The 18,291-nt window shown below is 39.0% G+C and overlaps 1 protein-coding gene across 1 annotated transcript in view; it reads right to left on the bottom strand.

Moving 5' to 3' along the window:
* LOC126145057 (farnesol dehydrogenase-like) overlaps positions 1–18,291 on the bottom strand; it is a 77,836-nt gene that overhangs the window by 9,116 nt on the left and 50,429 nt on the right. The window contains exon 4 of the mRNA XM_049915529.1: positions 202–331. Coding sequence (XP_049771486.1) covers positions 202–331 — 130 coding nt within the window. The remainder of the gene's footprint in view (positions 1–201; positions 332–18,291) is intronic.

Genomic DNA, 18,291 nt, shown 5'->3' on the forward strand with positions numbered 1-18,291 from the left:
TATGCAGCTGCTGTGAGAATGATGAGCACAGAACTTTTTACAGTCATGTTTTGTGTACTATGCTACGTAAAATTTTAACATTTAAACATTATGTTTTATACTGTGTGTGATTTTTCAGTGTCCAAAATTTGATATTCAGTGTATTTCTATAATGGTTGACCATTTAACTACAAAATAAAACTTTGGAACTGAATACTGTACCGTAACTCTGATTCCTGAGTTTCTTTCAGCTAAATCCTTTAATAAGCCCTCTGTCAGTACCTGAACTGCATGTTTACTTGCACCATACATGCTAAAATTTGAGGTTCTTGGGGGATAAATGCCAGAAATACTGAAAAAAAGAAAAACAGGGATGACAGCAACTTAAGAAATTGGTAATGTATTAAAAAATCATGGTAGTCATGTATTAATTATTTCACACTTAATTTAATCCATTTAATGAAGGGTCCAGATTTCAATAAAATTTTCAGAGCCTTGGAGTTGATTTTACTGGGTATCAAATTCTTGCAGACTAGGGAGTCACAGAATTGTATATTTAACCATATTCTTTCTGGTAATTTTTTTAAATACTGCTGCCACCATATGACTGCAGTAACTTATTTTATTCTTATATTATCCAGATTTCAGCTTTAGGCCATTTTCTGATGCAAAAGCTGGAATAAACAATTGAAGCATAAATCACTAGAGCAAGAAACAGCACAAACATGAACTTATTTATATGTCAAAAGACATCAGACTGGTATGAAATACAAGTCCTTGTCGGAAAAGTGTATCTAGTCACGGAGGCCAGTGAGAACATTTCTAAAGTGCCTAAATATATTACAGACTTCCATTTCTTGACTGTATAGCACAGGTGTTATATGAAACTGCTAACCAATAAACAAGAGTAGTCACCACACTATTGTGTCTGAACAACAGCTGACATGGAAAATCCAGGATGGAATGTAACAATATTATGAAAAGGAAAGTTGCTGCTCACCATATAATGGAGATGCTGAGTTGCAGATAGGCACAACAAAAAGACTGTTCCAAATAAAGCTTCGGCCCATAAGGCCTTCATCAAAAATAGGTGACAGACACATACACACACACTAATGCAAACACAACTCACACATGTGTGAGTGTGTGTGGGGGGGGGGGGGGGGTCTATTTTTGGTGAAGGCCGAAAGCTTTATTAAGAACTATCTTTTGGTTGTGGCTCAGCACCTCTGTTATATGGTGAGTGTCAACTTTCCTTTCCATAATATTGCAACAACTGACATGGACACAGATAAAACAGTCTTCCAAAGATCACCAGAGACACATCACAGTCCGCACAATGCAATCTGTGGTGTGTCAGGGGACAAGGTAGCTGAACTGTTCATTTTGCTTACATTGGTAAGTAACATCATTTACATTATATGACATGGAAGTTGTGGTGTCCCATAACATTTCCACCGGAAAGGCCATGGCACATGGTTACACTCTTCAAAGCATGAAGGACTGCTGCATGAAAGCATTATAAAAATAGTACAATGATGAGAGGTGTCTTTTGTGCAGAGTCGAGTGAGATAAGGCACTACCTGAATGTGCAGCCTGAACAGTGAGCGCATCATCATCATCATCATCATCATCATCATCATCATCATCATCATCATCATCATCATCATCATCTGTTAATTCAGTGTTAACATATTATACATTCATCCAGCTAAGAGAAAGCAGCGTTCCATCTGGTGTCCAGTACAGTGAAGCATAGCAACACCAGGGAGCATGACAAATGCTGCATATGTCAACCGTTATAGTGAGGGCAGAGTGTGATAAGTGAATGATAGCAGAAGGAGGTAATTTTCAAGAATTTAAACAGTTTCAAGTGCGGAGTGGAGAATGCTTAGTGGTGGAAAAAAATTTGATTTGAAATAAGTTTTCCTTCAGACTGAATAAAGTATGATGTAACAGTAGTAAGGAAATTATGACACCTTTTTCTGAGATTCACTATGCTGGCTGTACTGTGTTCTGACGTTTGGTCCTGCATTTCTGGAACATTTCTGAATCTGCCTTATTTGAGTTACAATGTGATGTTTATCCAAACACAGTATTCTTATGTGAGAAGTATAAATACCATTTTGAATCTTATTGGTTTTGGGACCCAGAGTTCCCATTGATCAACAGATTGTAATTAAAAAGAAAAAAGTGGGTATGATGAATTTTCAATTTAAATAAATTTGAGAATGTTAAGGAGATACTTGCCATGTATGGAAGTGAAATATGGACGATAATTAGTTTGAACAAGAAGAGAATAGAAGCTTTCGAAACGTGGTGCTACAGAAGAATGCTGAAGATTAGATGGGTAGATCACATAACTAATGAGGAGGTATTTAACAGAATTGGGGAGAAGAGGAGTTTGTGGCACAACTTGAATAGAAGAAGGGATCGGTTGGTAGGACATGTTCTGAGGCATCAAGGGACCACCAATTTAGTATTGAGGGTAGTGTGGAGGGTAAAAATCATAGAGGCTGACCAAGAGATGAATACACTAAGCAGATTCAGAAGGATGTAGGTTGTAGTAGGAACAGAGATGAAGCTTGCACAGGATAGAGTAGCATGGAGAGCTGCATCAAACCAGTCTCAGGAGTGAAAACAACAACAACAACAACAACAACAACAACAATACACTTAAAACAAATGCAGAGTATTATTAAGGATTAGAGAAAATGTATGTAAGACTAAAATGTATGATTGAGTGATGTAAAGAAGTATAAGGATTGTTAATGCAATATCCTCCATTTGCAATTGGTGAGAGTGTGATGTCCCATAACATTTCCATGGGAAAGGCCATGGCACACCATTATGTTCTTCAAACTATGAAGGATAGCCACATGAACAAAACATAGAAAGAAAATACTATTAGCTTAGATGGATGTTGGAAAAGTGGTACACTGACAAGATGTGCCTCTTTGTAGAGACTCAAGTGAGAATGTGAAACCTGGGTGTCCAGCCAGAGCAGTGAGCAAGCATTTGCTTTTGCTGAAGGAGTGCACTATTCCATGCTGCCATGAGCTGAAGGAAGTGTGGAAGGGCCACCACAGGATACACAAGCAGACCTTTCCAATTATGTCAATAATAGTAAAGACATGAAAGAGACTGGGTGAATTTGGGAGAAGGTCCAGACTAGAAGCTTGTGAATTTCAATTGTTGCACTCGCACTTTGGAAAAAAGTTACTGAGCACAGCAAGAAGTCAAGTTGGAACTGACTAGCAGGTCCAGATCATAACTATTATTATAGATGACCATTGCTAACATACCTCACATTCAACTAGCCAAAGTGAAGGTGGCATTACACCTGGTGTCAAGTATAGTGAAGCACACCAGCACCAGGGAACATATTAAGTGCCACAAGATCCATCCACTATTAAAGTTCACATGTAAACATTGTGAAGTGTCTTATCGTAACATATTTGCAACATAGAATTTTTTCCTTGTAATAAGTTCTTTATGTAAAATAGGGCACACTATGTAGGTGAGTAGTAATATGAATATAATAGAAAGAAACATTTCACATGGGAAAAATATATAAAAAAATGCTGTGACTTACTGAACGGGAAAGCACTGGTAGACAGACACAATAAAAAATAAAAAAAACACACACAAATATCGACCTTTCGCAACCCACAGTTGCTTCATGAGGAAAGAGGGAAGGAGAGGGATAGACGAAAGGGTGTGGGTTTTAAGGGAGAGGGTAAGACACACACACACACACACACACACACACACACACACACACACACACACACACACACACACCTGCACATATACAGACACAAGCAGACATATTGATACATATTGTTACGAACTACAACAGCAGTATGAAAATGCTCCCCAAATTCCCTCACACCAGCACAATCAGCCAAGGAAACCACAATGCAAAGGTGACAAAATGGTGGGGAGTGGGAAGGAATATGGGTGCAGCCGAGGAGCCAACAGAATGTGAGACATTATTCAAAGTCAATAGGGGCAGTGTGATGTGGATGGCAGGGGAGGGGGAAATTGATAGGAGGGGTAGTTTAAAGAAGTGAGTGCCCAAAAGTGGGGTGGGGGGGGTGGCAAAATTAATAAGGTTACTGGACTCAGATACGTACTATCTGACAAATATAAATAAAACTTCTGTGAAGTCCATGTTATGAAACTTAGTGAAGTATTAATAGAATGTGTAACCCTATCTATAACATGCATTTAAAACTGCTTGAGTATGTGCTTAACACATACACCATGGTTCGCATGCCCATTATGAAAATGTTAAAATTCTGTATGAAAATAAATGTACAACATAAAGTAATTTCTGAAGTGTAAAACAATATCTCTCCAGTTACTCAAAACAATACCTAGATGTTCAGTGGTTAAATCAGTATGTTATTCTTTAAAATGGTAACATATGAGACTAGCTGTAGGATGGAATAATACTAGATAATTTTTATGGAGGTTGTATCTATAATTTCAGAGCATATACAGGGTGTCCAGAAAAGGACTCCCTGATTTCAAAATTAAATATCTCGAAAACAAAGATCGATAGAGGAATGCAGTAAACAGTATGAGAACCGATCGCGGTCCTCTGGTTTGAAGCCGAGTGGAAGGCTTAAACCAGAGGCTCAGACGATTCTGCGGAGATATGGGGTGCAAATTTCTCAACCTCCGCTATCGGGTGCAGAAATGTAGGGTCCCCCTGAATAGGTCAGGCGTGCACTACACGCCGGAAGCGGCTACAAGGGTAGCCGAGTACGTGTGGAGTGCACATGGGGGTTTTTTAGGTTAGAGAATCCCCTCCCTAGGCCTGACAAGACACCTCCTGACGTGGCAAGGTAGGAGTAGGCAAAATGCAACAGGGAATAACAATATTAATGTGCTAATAGTAAACTGCAGGAGCGTCTATAGAAAGGTCCCAGAACTGCTCTCATTAATAAACGGTCACAACACCCATATAGTACTAGGGACAGAAAGTTGGCTGAAACCAGATGTAAACAGTAATGAAATTCTAAACTCAGATTGGAATGTATACCACAGAGACAGGCTGGACAGTGAAGAGGGAGGCGTGTTTATAGCGATAAGAAGTGCAATAGTATCGAAGGAAATTGACGGAGATCCAAAATGTGAAATGATTTGGGCGAAGGTCACGGTTAAAGCAGGCTCAGACATGGTAGTTGGATGTCTCTATAGGCCCCCTGGCTCAGCAGCTGTGGCTGAGCACCTGAAGGCTAATTTGGAAAATATTTCGAGTAGATTTCCCCACCATGTTATAGTTCTGGGTGGAGATTTTAATTTGCCGGATATAGACTGGGAGACTCAGACGTTCATAACGGGTGGCAGGGACAAAGAATCCAGTGAAATTTTTTTAAGTGCTTTATCTCAAAACTACCTTGAGCAGTTAAACAGAGAACCGACTCATGGCGATAACATATTAGACCTTCTGATGACAAACAGACCCGAACTATTTGAAAAAGTTAATGCAGAACAGGGAATCAGCGATCATAAAGCGGTTACGGCATCGATGATTTCAGCCGTAAATAGAAATATTAAAAAGGGTAGGAAGATTTTTCTGTTTAGAAAAAGTGACAAAAAGCAGGTTTCAGAGTACCTGTTGGCTCAACACAAAAGTTTTGTCTCAAGTACAGATAGTGTTGAGGATCAGTGGACAAAGTTCATAACCATCGTACATTATGCGTTAGATGAGTATGTGCCAAGCAAGATCATAAGAGATGGAAAAGAGCCACCATGGTACAACAACCGAGTTAGAAAACTGCTGCGGAAGCAAAGGGAACTTCACAGCAAACATAAACATAGCCAAAGCCTTGCAGACAAACAAAAATTACGCAAAGTGAAATGTAGTGTGAGGAGGGCTATGCGAGAGGCATTCAATGAATTCGAAAGTAAATTTCTATGTAGTTACTTGGCAGAAAATCCTAAGAAATTTCGGTCTTATGTCAAAGCGGTAGGTGGATCAAAACAAAAGGCACAGACACTCTGTGACCAAAATGGTACTGAAACAGAGGATGACAGACTAAAGGCCGAAATACTAAATGTCTTTTTCCAAAGTTGTTTCACAGAGGAAGACTGCACTGTAGTTCCTTCTCTAGATTGTCGCACAGGTGACAAAATGGTAGATATCGAAATAGACAACAGAGGGATAGAGAAACAATTAAAATCGCTCAAAAGAGGAAAGGCCTCTGGACCTGATGGGATACCAGTTCAATTTTACACAGAGTATGCGAAGGAACTTGCCCCCCCTTCTTGCAGCGGTGTACCGTAGGTCTCTAGAAGAGCATAGCATTCCAAAGGATTGGAAAAGGGCACAGGTCATCCCCGTATTCAAGAAGGGACGTCGAACAGATGTGCAGAACTATAGACCTATATCTCTAACGTTGATCAGTTGTAGAATTTTGGAACACGTATTGTGTTCCAGTATAATGACTTTTCTGGAGACTAGAAATCTACTCTGTAGGAATCAGCATGGGTTTCGAAAAAGACGGTCATGTGAAACCCAGCTCGCGCTATTCGTCCACGAGACTCAGAGGGCCATAGACACGGGTTCACAGGTAGATGCCGTGTTTCTTGACTTCCGCAAGGCGTTCGATACAGTTCCCACAGTCGTTTAATGAACAAAGTAAGAGAATATGGACTATCACACCAATTGTGTGATTGGATTGAGGAGTTCCTAGATAACAGAATGCAGCATGTCATTCTCAATGGAGAGAAGTCTTCCGAGGTAACAGTGATTTCAGGTGTGCCGCAGGGGAGTGTCATAGGACCATTGCTATTCACAATGTACATAAATGACCTGGTGGATGACATCGGAAGTTCACTGAGGCTTTTTGCAGATGATGCTGTGGTGTATCGAGAGGTTGTAACAATGGAAAATTGTACTGAAATGCAGGAGGATCTGCAGCGAATTGACGCATGTTGCAGGGAATGGCAATTGAATCTCAATGTAGACAAGTGTAATGTGCTGCGAATACACAGAAAGATAGATCCTTTATCATTTAGCTACAAAATAGCAGGTCAGCAACTGGAAGCAGTTAATACCATAAATTATCTGGGAGTACGCATTAGGAGTGATTTAAAATTGAATGATCATATAATGTTGATCGTCGGTAAAGCAGATGCCAGACAGATTCATTGGAAGAATCTTAAGGAAATGCAATCCGAAAACAAAGGAAAAAGGTTACAGTACACTTGTTCGCCCACTGCTTGAATACTGCTCAGCAGTGTGGGATCCGTATCAGATAGGGTTGATAGAAGATATAAGGAAGATCCAACGGAGAGCAACGCGCTTCGTTACAGGATCATTTAGTAATCACGAAAGCGTTACGGAGATGATAGAAAAACTCCAGTGGAAGACTCTGCAGGAGAGACGCTCAGTAGCTCGGTACGGGCTTTTGTCAAAGTTTTGAGAACATACCTTCACCGAAGAGTCAAGCAGTATATTGCTCCCTCCTACGTATATCTTGCGAAGAGACCATGAGGATAAAATCAGAGAGATTAGAGCCCACACAGGGCTCCGAAGCCCTGAGCGATCAGTTCCACTATTGAAATGTGAAAGGAGGTTAGCGTACTGAAGGAAGAGATTAAAACCATGTACTCCATTGAACAATGCGTTTTTCTGGTGCTAGAATACCACAGGTTAGAAGAGAGTCCTACGGCAACAAGGCGAAGTTTTCAAGCACAATTTAATGTTCAAAAAGGACCCGATGCAAAAACCATTTGTACGCTCTTCACAAAATTTCAATGAACAGGCAGCGTAACTGATTATCTAGTGGGGCATGTTGGCCACAAGCAAACCGCAGTTATGCCTGAAAATATTGCCACAGTTTCTGGAATTATTCAGCAAAATCCAATGTCATCCATCCGTAGAACTGCATCAGACTGGTTTGAAGCATTCTATCATGCAGAAAATACTGAGAAAGAGCCTACACATGTTTCTATTCAAACTTCAAATGCACCAGGCCATACCTGTACGAACTGTGCAACAAAGGGTTGCCTTTGCTAATCAGATGCTCACAATGATTGATAGTGAAGGATTTGATGTTGGCTGCACCTGGTTTACAGATGAAGCACACTTCCACCTGAATGGATACGTGAATAAGCAGAATTGGAGATTTTGGGGTTCCAGAAAGCCATATTGGTGTGAAGCAAAACCCCTGTATTCTCCTAAAGTTACTTTGTGGGCTGCAGAATGCAGCAGAGGCATTATTGGCCCTTTTTTCATTTGAGAAACAGTCACTGGTGCACGTTACATTGCAATTTTGGAACAATGTCGCCACACAGCAAGCTTTAGAGGATCGACCAAGTACTGAATGTTTATGCAAGATGGAGCCCGACCACATCGGACAGAGCAAGTGTTTCGCTTTCTTGAGGAATACTTCGGGAATCTAGTCATTGCTTTGGAATTTCCCAAATTTACTGGTGCAGGCATGGATTGGCCTCCATATTCGCCAGATTTGACTCCGTGACTTTTTTGTGGGGCACAGTGAAAGACATGGTCTACCCGAAGCATCCCGCCACCCTGGACGAGCTTGAATCGGCGATCTCTGTGGCATGTGAATCCATTTCAGTTGAGACACTACAAAATGTGATGGTGAATTTCATTCTTCATTTGCGCCACCTCTGTTGTGCCAATTGTGAACATTTTGAAAACATTGTTATGTGATTGTTTTCATACGATTATTTCACTTATGTATGCTGATATGAGCTGTACAGCGTACAGCGCCATCTGTTAGCAGCTTTTGTAACTATTATTTCAAACTGCTGTATAAACTTCTTACAGCTTTCACAATAAACATACCGTTTACTGCATTCCTCTATCAATCTTTGTTTTCGAGATATTTAATTTTGAAATCAGGAAATCCTTTTTTGGACACTCTGTATATACAGGGTGTCCCATTTAGCTTGGCCACCCTAAATAACTGTTTGTCCAGATGCAAATGACAAAATGTTTCAATCAGTAGTTCTTCGGCCATCGGGGGACATCAATCAGCATGACTGTAAAAAACAAAGCTACAGCAAAGACAAAGATATGAATAGTGGCATGACTTCTTTAAATGGCACCCTGCATTTTTTTATTCGGTAATTCATTTCCACTCTTACAGACCTATTCAAAAATGTATCACAGTGTACCATTCACTGAAACACAACATTATTAATTACGTAACACATTGACTGTGCCCAGTATTAAAAACCCGTCCACTTGCTGGAGTTGTCAGAAAACAAATGAAAACCAAGTAAAAACATAACCAAAATTGAATTTTACTCTCCTGGACCATTGCCCAGGAGTAGACCATTCAAAGGTGCTCAAAGTGGTGACCCTAGACACCGATACACTGGTGCACTCATTGACTGAAAGAATTATTTACTGTTTCCAGTATTGCCTGCCAAGCACACACAATACAATCCTGCATGTCCTCTGGAGTTGAAGTCCAGAGGATTTAAATCAGGAGACCTAGCAGGCCAAGTAACTGTTCCTCCTTGACCAATCCATCTGGCAATATACCTTTAGTTCAGAACACAACATGCATGCAAGATTTTATGTGCTGGATATCCATCCTGTTGATACCATATAAGCATTCTGGATCTTAGTGGCACTTCATCCAGAAGAGGAGGAAGAATTCATCTGAGGAAGTTGGCATATGCTGTGCCATTTAGACTACCATTGATGAAATAAGGGCCAATAATTGTAGTAACAAGCATCCCACACCACATGTTAACTCTCAATTGATGCTGTCTAAGCCATTGGGGGTTGTCGCTGGACCAATAATGCATGTTCCTTGTATTTACCTGTCCTTTGTTTGAGAAGGAACATTCATCGGCAAATAGAACATTGGAGAAGAAGTTGGTGAGGATTTGCTGCTGTGCCCACTGACAGAACTGTACACGATTCTGGAAATAATTTCCATGCAATTCTTGATGTAGGTGTACATGGTAAGGATGGAACCGGTGACATGTAAGAATACGAAGTACACTGGTTTTAGGAATGCTAATCTTGTGTTCAAGCTGTCATGTGCTCACATGTGGATTCATAGCAACAGAAGTGAGAATGGTAACTTCGGCAGCTTCGTCTGTGCGAGTGCTATGACAATTGCGTTGTCTTGGGTTGAAATTTCCCGTTTCCTGAAGCACCGCAACAAGATGAGAAAACATCCATTGGGAAGGTGGGTTCTTGTCTGGATATCACTCTGTACAGTTCCGCTGCCTGTGTAGCATTTCGCTAACCAACAACAACAATAAAAGAAACATTATGTCGATGCAGTTTGTAGGAAGGACAGCATTTACTGTACACATACTCTACACAACAGTATTTAAAAGGACTAAACCACTGTTCTAAATGTACCCGTACCTAAGAAAACGGTATTGCAATTACTGTTCTGCTAACTTACATTCCCCATAGATGAGTAGCATTTCTACCTTCTCTTCATTGGTGTACATTCTACTCTCACAACTCTTCAATTGCTGATGGTTGACGGAATGACGGGTGTGCATTCTACTTATGTTTACATTTGCCCTCTCAACGTCAGCACCTGGATGTGTTCCATTACCCCAATCACCTGCATTAAGCGCTGGGAGTGTCAACGTCAATGTTGTGTTATATAATTAATAATGTTGTGTTTCAATGAATGGTACACTGAATACATTTTTGAATAGACCTTTAGGAGAGGAAGTGATTGGTGAATGGTGGAGGGGAGGATTTGAATGAGAAAGGTGTAGGTGGGAAGAGGTAGATAGTCTGAAGAGTTGGGGAATTGGGGACAGGAAGGATGCAGGTGTAATCAGTTATTGAACATTTACAAAATATTTGAAACACACTTATGTTTATTCCAGACACGTTTAAATAACTGCTATAAATACACAGGATAATCAAGAGTTTGTGAAAGGATTGGAGAACAGTCACACTTTGAAGACAAATACATTTAAACCATTAGAAGTATATGCACCCATGTCTACTTCTGCACCTATTTAACGTATCAGGTAATAAAACACATATAAAATGTAAAATATATTAGGTAAAAGCCACTGATGTAAGCTTCAGACATAAAAGAATATTTTGGGGTGGCAGGTTGGGGGGTGGGCACGAAGATAACTAATGCTACTAAGAATAAAGGTAAGTAATTTAACATTTTGTATAAAACTACTACATCTGCATCTGTGATGCTTATATTTATTCACATGTAAAAATAAAAATAAAGAAAGATTAGTGTAAAACAGTAGTTGTTATTCTAAAAACAAATATAGAAAGTTCACTGGCTGAAACTAAAGGATATACTTTAAACTGGTAACACATAAAATATGCTGTGTAGTGGAAAACGTAAGGATTAATTTCTATGGCTGTTACATGGTGTGTACAAAAACAGAGCTTAATTGCGTACAATAATTTTAAATTAATGATATGAATATAATAGAGGGAAACATCCCAGGTGGGAAAATTTATCTAAAAACAAAGATGATTTAACTTACCAAATGAAAGCGTTGGCATGTTGATAGAGACACAAACACACACAAAATTCAAGCTTTTGCAACGAACGGTTGCTTCATCAGGAAAGAGGGAAGGAGAGGGAAAGACGAAAGGAGTCATTCCAATCCTGGGAGCAGAAAGACTTACCTTAGAGGGGGAAAAAAAAAAAAAAAATAAAAAATAAAAAAAAAAAAATGAGAGACACACACACACACACACACACACACACAGAGACACACACACACACACACACACACACACACACACAGAGACACACACACACACACACACACACACACACACACACAGAGACACAGAGACACACACACACACACACACACACACACACACACACACACACACACACACACACACACAGAGACACACACACACACACACACAGAGACACACACACACACACACACACACACACACACACACAGACACACACACACAGAGACACACACACACACACACACACACACACACACACACACACACACACACACACACACACACACACACAGAGAGACACACACACAGAGAGACACACACACACACACACACACACACACACACACACACACACACACACACACACACAGAGACACACACACACACACAGAGACACACACACACACACAGAGACACACACACACACACACACACAGAGAGAGACACACACACACACACAGAGAGAGACACACACACACACACACACACACACACACACAGAGAGAGAGAGACACACACACACACACACACACACAGAGAGACACACACACACACACACACACAGAGAGAGACACACACACACACACACACACACACACACACACACACACAGAGAGAGACACACACACACACACATCACACACACACACACACACACACACACACACACACACACAATTGTTTTACAATAATTTTAAATTATTTTTACGTTTAACCTCTTAACATATGTATTATTTACATTATGATGGTTCTTCAACTAATTATTTAATTGCCAAAATGAAATATTCAGTCAAGCACAATACGACAGTAACATAGAAATTATTTTTAGGTGGTTAACAATGGACACTCATCTCTAAATAGCCCCTGGTTTAAAATCAAGAGTATACTCTTGATAGGCTAAACCTTTTCTTTTTCTTCTTAAAATTACAGTAATTCTGTGCATCGAAGCACTAAAAGTGAACAGCAACACTAACCATTAAAATTTAGAGCCATTGTTTATATGTTTGTGGCTGTGTGAAATACCCTGAAGCAAGGATCAATACACAAAGCTACACCACAGTCTTTACACATGTATCTTGATTCCATCCGTGCCTTCTTCCCTCTGGCATCACGCACACTACTGCACATTCTACACGTTCTAGGTGGATTCTGCTTCTGCTTGGTCAGAGGAATCTTAGGTGGAAAATGACATCCAACAAGTCCTGTTGGGGTTGATTTTGCTGATGGACAGCCCACTGCTTTGGGTGAACATTCCTCCCCCTGATGTTTGGCAGTGAGCTGTTCAGCGACAGCCACGCTAAAGTCAAGGGCAGTGAGCTTACCTCCATGTTTTTTATATAGGACAAAGGCAGTCCATTCTGCTAATTCCAAAATATGAAAAAATATCTTCTTGTTATACTTTTTACTCCTCTTGTGTGGCAATGTATTGTTTGCAATGTGCTGATCAACTTTATCCCCACTCCCCATGGTGTCATAAGCAAATACAGTCACTGGTTTGGCAATATATTTGTTTCTTACTTTCTGTGTTTGTATTTCTGCATTGTGGATAGTGGACAGCATGCAGACGTCTCTCCTATCTTTCCATTTCAGTGCAGTCAGTTTACCTCGCTAGAATGCTGTAACCTCTCCTTTCTTCAGTTTCTTGGTCCGGAAAGAAGGCGGCATTTCTTTTCTTGTAGGACACACGGTGCCATACATATCTGTTCTTTTTGTTAGCAGAAGGTCAGCAAGCTGGGGAGAACTATAATAATTATCTAGAGTCAAGCAGTATCCCATATTTAGCAAGGGTTGCATTAGTGTCATTACAATTTGTGACGACATTGGCAGATCCTTTTATTCTTCCTCAAATGTAGTGCCCTTGCCAACATAAATAATTAGGGACAAATCATATCCAGTCTGTGACTCACACAACATGAATATTTTCATGCCAAACCTAGCTCTCTTGAGCGGCAAATACTGGATCCATCCCAGTCGCCCTTTATATAACAGCAGGCTTTCATCTATGGTGATATCTTTCTGGAACACAGCTGTTTCTAAATTTATCAGACAGGTAGCTCACAATATGCCATACTTTATTCAGTTTGGGTTGTGGATGGCTTTCTGTGTTATAGGTTGCATTGTCCAATAAATGTAAGTTGTTTCTTCAAATTGACAAACCTCTTGAAAGGTAGAACCTCTAAAAATTTGTGTGGCTAATATAGCTCTTTTTCTCCAGTACATCTGATATGTAGGTTTTTTCACAATGCTTTGTAACAATATTACAGCAACAAATATGTACATCTCCTCAATTGTTGTTGGCTTCCATGCTGGGATGTTTCTTTGTGTTGCATATTTGTTGGTCTCGGTAACAAAAATTTGCATGTACCCATCATCAATGAACTGTCTAAAATAATGCAAGACATCTTCAATACAGGGTTCACAATTAATTTGAGGTTTACCTGTAAAAGGAAAACTTGGTGGAGCAGGTGGCAGTGGCTTAGATGGATCTATCTTGTACCACACTGATGTTCGCAATGTCACACTCAGAAGAAACTGATTCATGTCTTCCTTCTGCTGAACTCTTCATAGCTATCTTCAGAACTCTCAGATCCACTACATTCAATATCAAACTCATCTTCACTCTCCATTTTCATAAAACATGAGGAAATAACAGGCAAACTCCAAGAACAGATTGTAGAGTGACCGCTAGTACAACTGCCTGATTCAGAGACATCTCTTGCCAGACATACACACTTCAGAGTAACACACCACAGTGACATCTACCGAAAATATCAAGGAACTGCCAAAACAAGAGACAGAATGAGTAAATTTGGCCTTTTAAAGCGTGCGCCAGTCGGAAATAAGCCCGAGTATACTTGGCATTTCATTATTTCATCAGAATTAAAAAAAAAAAAAAAAAAAAAAGAAAAAAGAAAAAAAAAAAAAGAAAGAAAGAAAGAACCGAGTATACTCAGGATTTTATGTTTAGCGGTTAAAGGATATTTTTAAAAAGTGTTATTTTGCAGAGGTGGGGAGGATGAGGATTAATAGAAATTTACAGAAACGAAATGATGCAGTAAAAAATGGAAGGGGATAGCAGAAGCTGTATAGTGGGAAAAGGAGGTGTTTAATTTTAGGAAGCAAATGATGATGAGAGAGGTGGGTGGGGGACAGGAGGGGTAATTAAACATTCACCAAATATTTGAAAACATATTTATATTTTCCAAGCTACTTCGAGTAACCATTAGAAATAAATGGGGTCATCTGATGTCTGTAAAACTATTGGTGAGTGTAATTTAAGTAATCATTAGAATTACATGCAACCATATCTACATCTGCAACTATTGAACATGTTGGGAAATAAGCCACTGTGAAGTGGTTGAGGAAAATAAGTGTAATTGAATGATACGAAAAGGGGGGGGGGAGAGGGGAGGGGCAATATGACCAATGCTAATACAAATATTGGAAGGCAGTTATTCTTAGTAGCACTGATTATATTGCTTCCCTCCCCCTCCCTCACCCTGTCCTATATCATTTGTTTAAACATGCAAATTTTTGTCTACATGTTAACCACAGATACTCAAGCAGCTTTGCAGTGAATGTCATAGGCAGGGGGACACATTTTATTGATGCTTCATTAAGTTTCATAACATTTATAACATTAAGTTTTATAACAACTCTACAGACGTTTTATTCATATTTGTCAGATAGTATGGATATGAGTCCAATAACCTCATGAATTCTGCTTCCTCATTCACTACCCTTTGGACATCCACTTCTTCAGACTATTTTTATTTTTATTTATCCATCCGTTGACAATAAATATTGTATGGATGTTGTCAAGGGTACATTTAAGCCATTTTAAAGAAATGGGACACAAACAACATACACATAAAAAGTACAAAACAAAATAATACAATGAAGTTAATAATACAATGAAATTAATATAGCCTATATACATCCTTGCTTGTTATTTTAAATGCATAGTCTGTTTTTCGTAAGGCTTTAGTTTTGTCCTCCCTAAACGGCAAGTCCTTATATACACAACACTGCTTAAGTATATATTTACATCACACAACAGCTGTCCTTTCAGTATGTAAATGTAATGAATGATTAGGTAATTAATGATTATGTACAGATAGAGTATTTTCCATTTTGCCTTTATAAATATCATCAGAAGAAATTTATTGACCTACATAGTATTTACAGAATAAAAACATTGTTCTACTAGAAATTTTTTAAATTTTGTTTTAAATTTGTTATCTTCTAACTGCCTGATGTTTACTGGCAGTGCGTTGTACAGTTTTCACTGATATGGCTCACATGCCTTTGTGTATTCATTCTTTTTGTTTGCTGAGTATGGAGTGCTGCGCTATTATGGGTATTGTAGTTATGAAAGTCGGCATTTGTCTGAAAATCTGCAACGTGGGTCCTGACATACAATACACATTTGTATATGTATATGATGGTATAGTAATTATTCTAAGCTTTTTGAATGTGTGTGTGTGTGTGCAGTGTGTCTGTGGGTGACAGTGAGTTATTATTCAGATGGCCCTCTTCTGCAACAAAAAATTTGTTTTAGATGCCCTGTTGTAGACCCCCAAAATATTATTCCGTATGTGGCAAGAGATCGAAAATAGCCAAAATATGCCATTCTGGCACCCTCTGAAGTACAAACTTGCAATAATTCTGAGGGCAAAACAGGCTGAATTAAGTTTCTGTGCAAGTTTTATTACGTGGTCATTAAAATTTAAGTTTTCATCCCCAGCAATTTTGTGGATGTCACTCTGTCTAAGGCTTTGTCACCCCACACCACATCGAGATTTACGTTTTGGCATCTTTTCCCAAACTGCATATAATTTGTTTTATTTACATTCAATGTCAACCTGTTTGCATTGAGCCAAGAGTGGATGTAATTTAGTACTTTGTCAGCAGTTGTTGGTAGGAATTGCTTTGGTGCACTTATCACACTAGTATCATCTGCAAATATTATTGCTTTGGCTGCATCATCTGAGGTGTGAAAATCATTTATATAGAAAAGAAACAATATGGACCCTAGGATGCTGCCTTGTGGTACTCTTATTTCTACATTTTTGCCTCTGATACTGAATTTATTTGGTGGTTGGAGTAAGTTGATGCCAGTCCTACAACCTGTTCTGTTTTTTAGGTATGATTCAAACCATTTTTTTCCTATCCCATGTATACCCAACACTTCCAATTTTTCTAAAAGAATGTCCTGGTTCACAGAAGCTCTGGAGAGGTCTAAATTTACTCTTACTACACTATAATCTTTTTCTATATTTTTGATTATTTGTTCAGTGTAGCACATTACTGCTGTTTCGGTATTTTTACATGCTTCGAAGCCATACTGATTTCTGTTTAGTAAATTATGGTCATTTAGATATTTGTTGATTTGGTGCTTCATCAGTTTTTCTAATATTTTTGAAAATGCTGGGAGGAGAGATATTGCGTGATGGTTTTCTACCTTATACTTGTTGCCGTTTTTAAATAGTGGCTTCACTTTTGAAATTTTCAGCCTTTCTGGAAAAGGCTCCTTCACTGAATGATAAATTTGCTACGTGTGCAAAGGGCTTTTAATTTGTGGTGCTGTCCTTGTTATGATTGACACAGGCACCTCATCTATGCCAGCCGACATTTTGGGTTTCAAGATTTGTATCACTCAACACTTCATCCTCATTTGTTGGCTCTATCCTCATCCTACAATCTGTTTTTGGATATTCAGGTTTTTCTTCGTTTGTAAATTTTAAGCTTTATGAAGTTGTTGCATTTATGAAATAATTGTTAATATAATTTGGCAAATCATATTTATTAATATTGACATTTTTTAAATTTTTGAGGCTAATGTCCTGGTTTTCAGAAGTCTTCCCCATTTCAGTCTTCACAATACCCCATATGGCTTTTGATTTGTTTTCAGACTGTCTTATAAAACTATCATTACTCATGAATTTTGCTTTAGCAATTACTTTTCTATATACCCTCTTTTAATTCCTAACATATTCTATGAATTGTGGGTCTGTGGATGTTTTCATTTTAGAAATTAGTCTCTCTAGATTTCCACAAGAAGTTTTGATGCCAGCTGTGATCCAAGAACTTTGCTTTGTATTGCCATGTGAGCTGATTTTTGACAGCTTTTTTGGAAAACACATTTCAAAATATCCCATGAAAATGGAAGCAAATGAGTTAATGCATCATTTATATTTGTTAGGGATAGTACTTCTTCCCAAGCCTCATTAGTTAGCATATTTATGAATTCTACCCCTCAATTACACCTCCCTTGCCACCCACACCACTGCCACTCCTATCCACTTTGAATAATGTCTCATATTCTGTTATCTCCACAGCTGCTCCATCTTCCTTCCCCCTCCCCACCATTTCATCACCACTGCATCATGGTTTCCTTGGTTGTTGTGATGGTGTGAGGGACTTTTGGGAGTATTTTCATACTGCTGTTGCAACTTTTAACAATACATTACTACTTACCTATATAGTGCACCATATTTTACATAATGAACTGTATTACAAGGTAGAAATTCTATGTTTGTTATACATAGATTACTATAAGACGCTTCAGGATGTTTACATGT

This window comes from Schistocerca cancellata, chromosome 2 (assembly GCF_023864275.1).
Source record: "Schistocerca cancellata isolate TAMUIC-IGC-003103 chromosome 2, iqSchCanc2.1, whole genome shotgun sequence".
Lineage (NCBI taxonomy): Eukaryota > Metazoa > Arthropoda > Insecta > Orthoptera > Acrididae > Schistocerca > Schistocerca cancellata.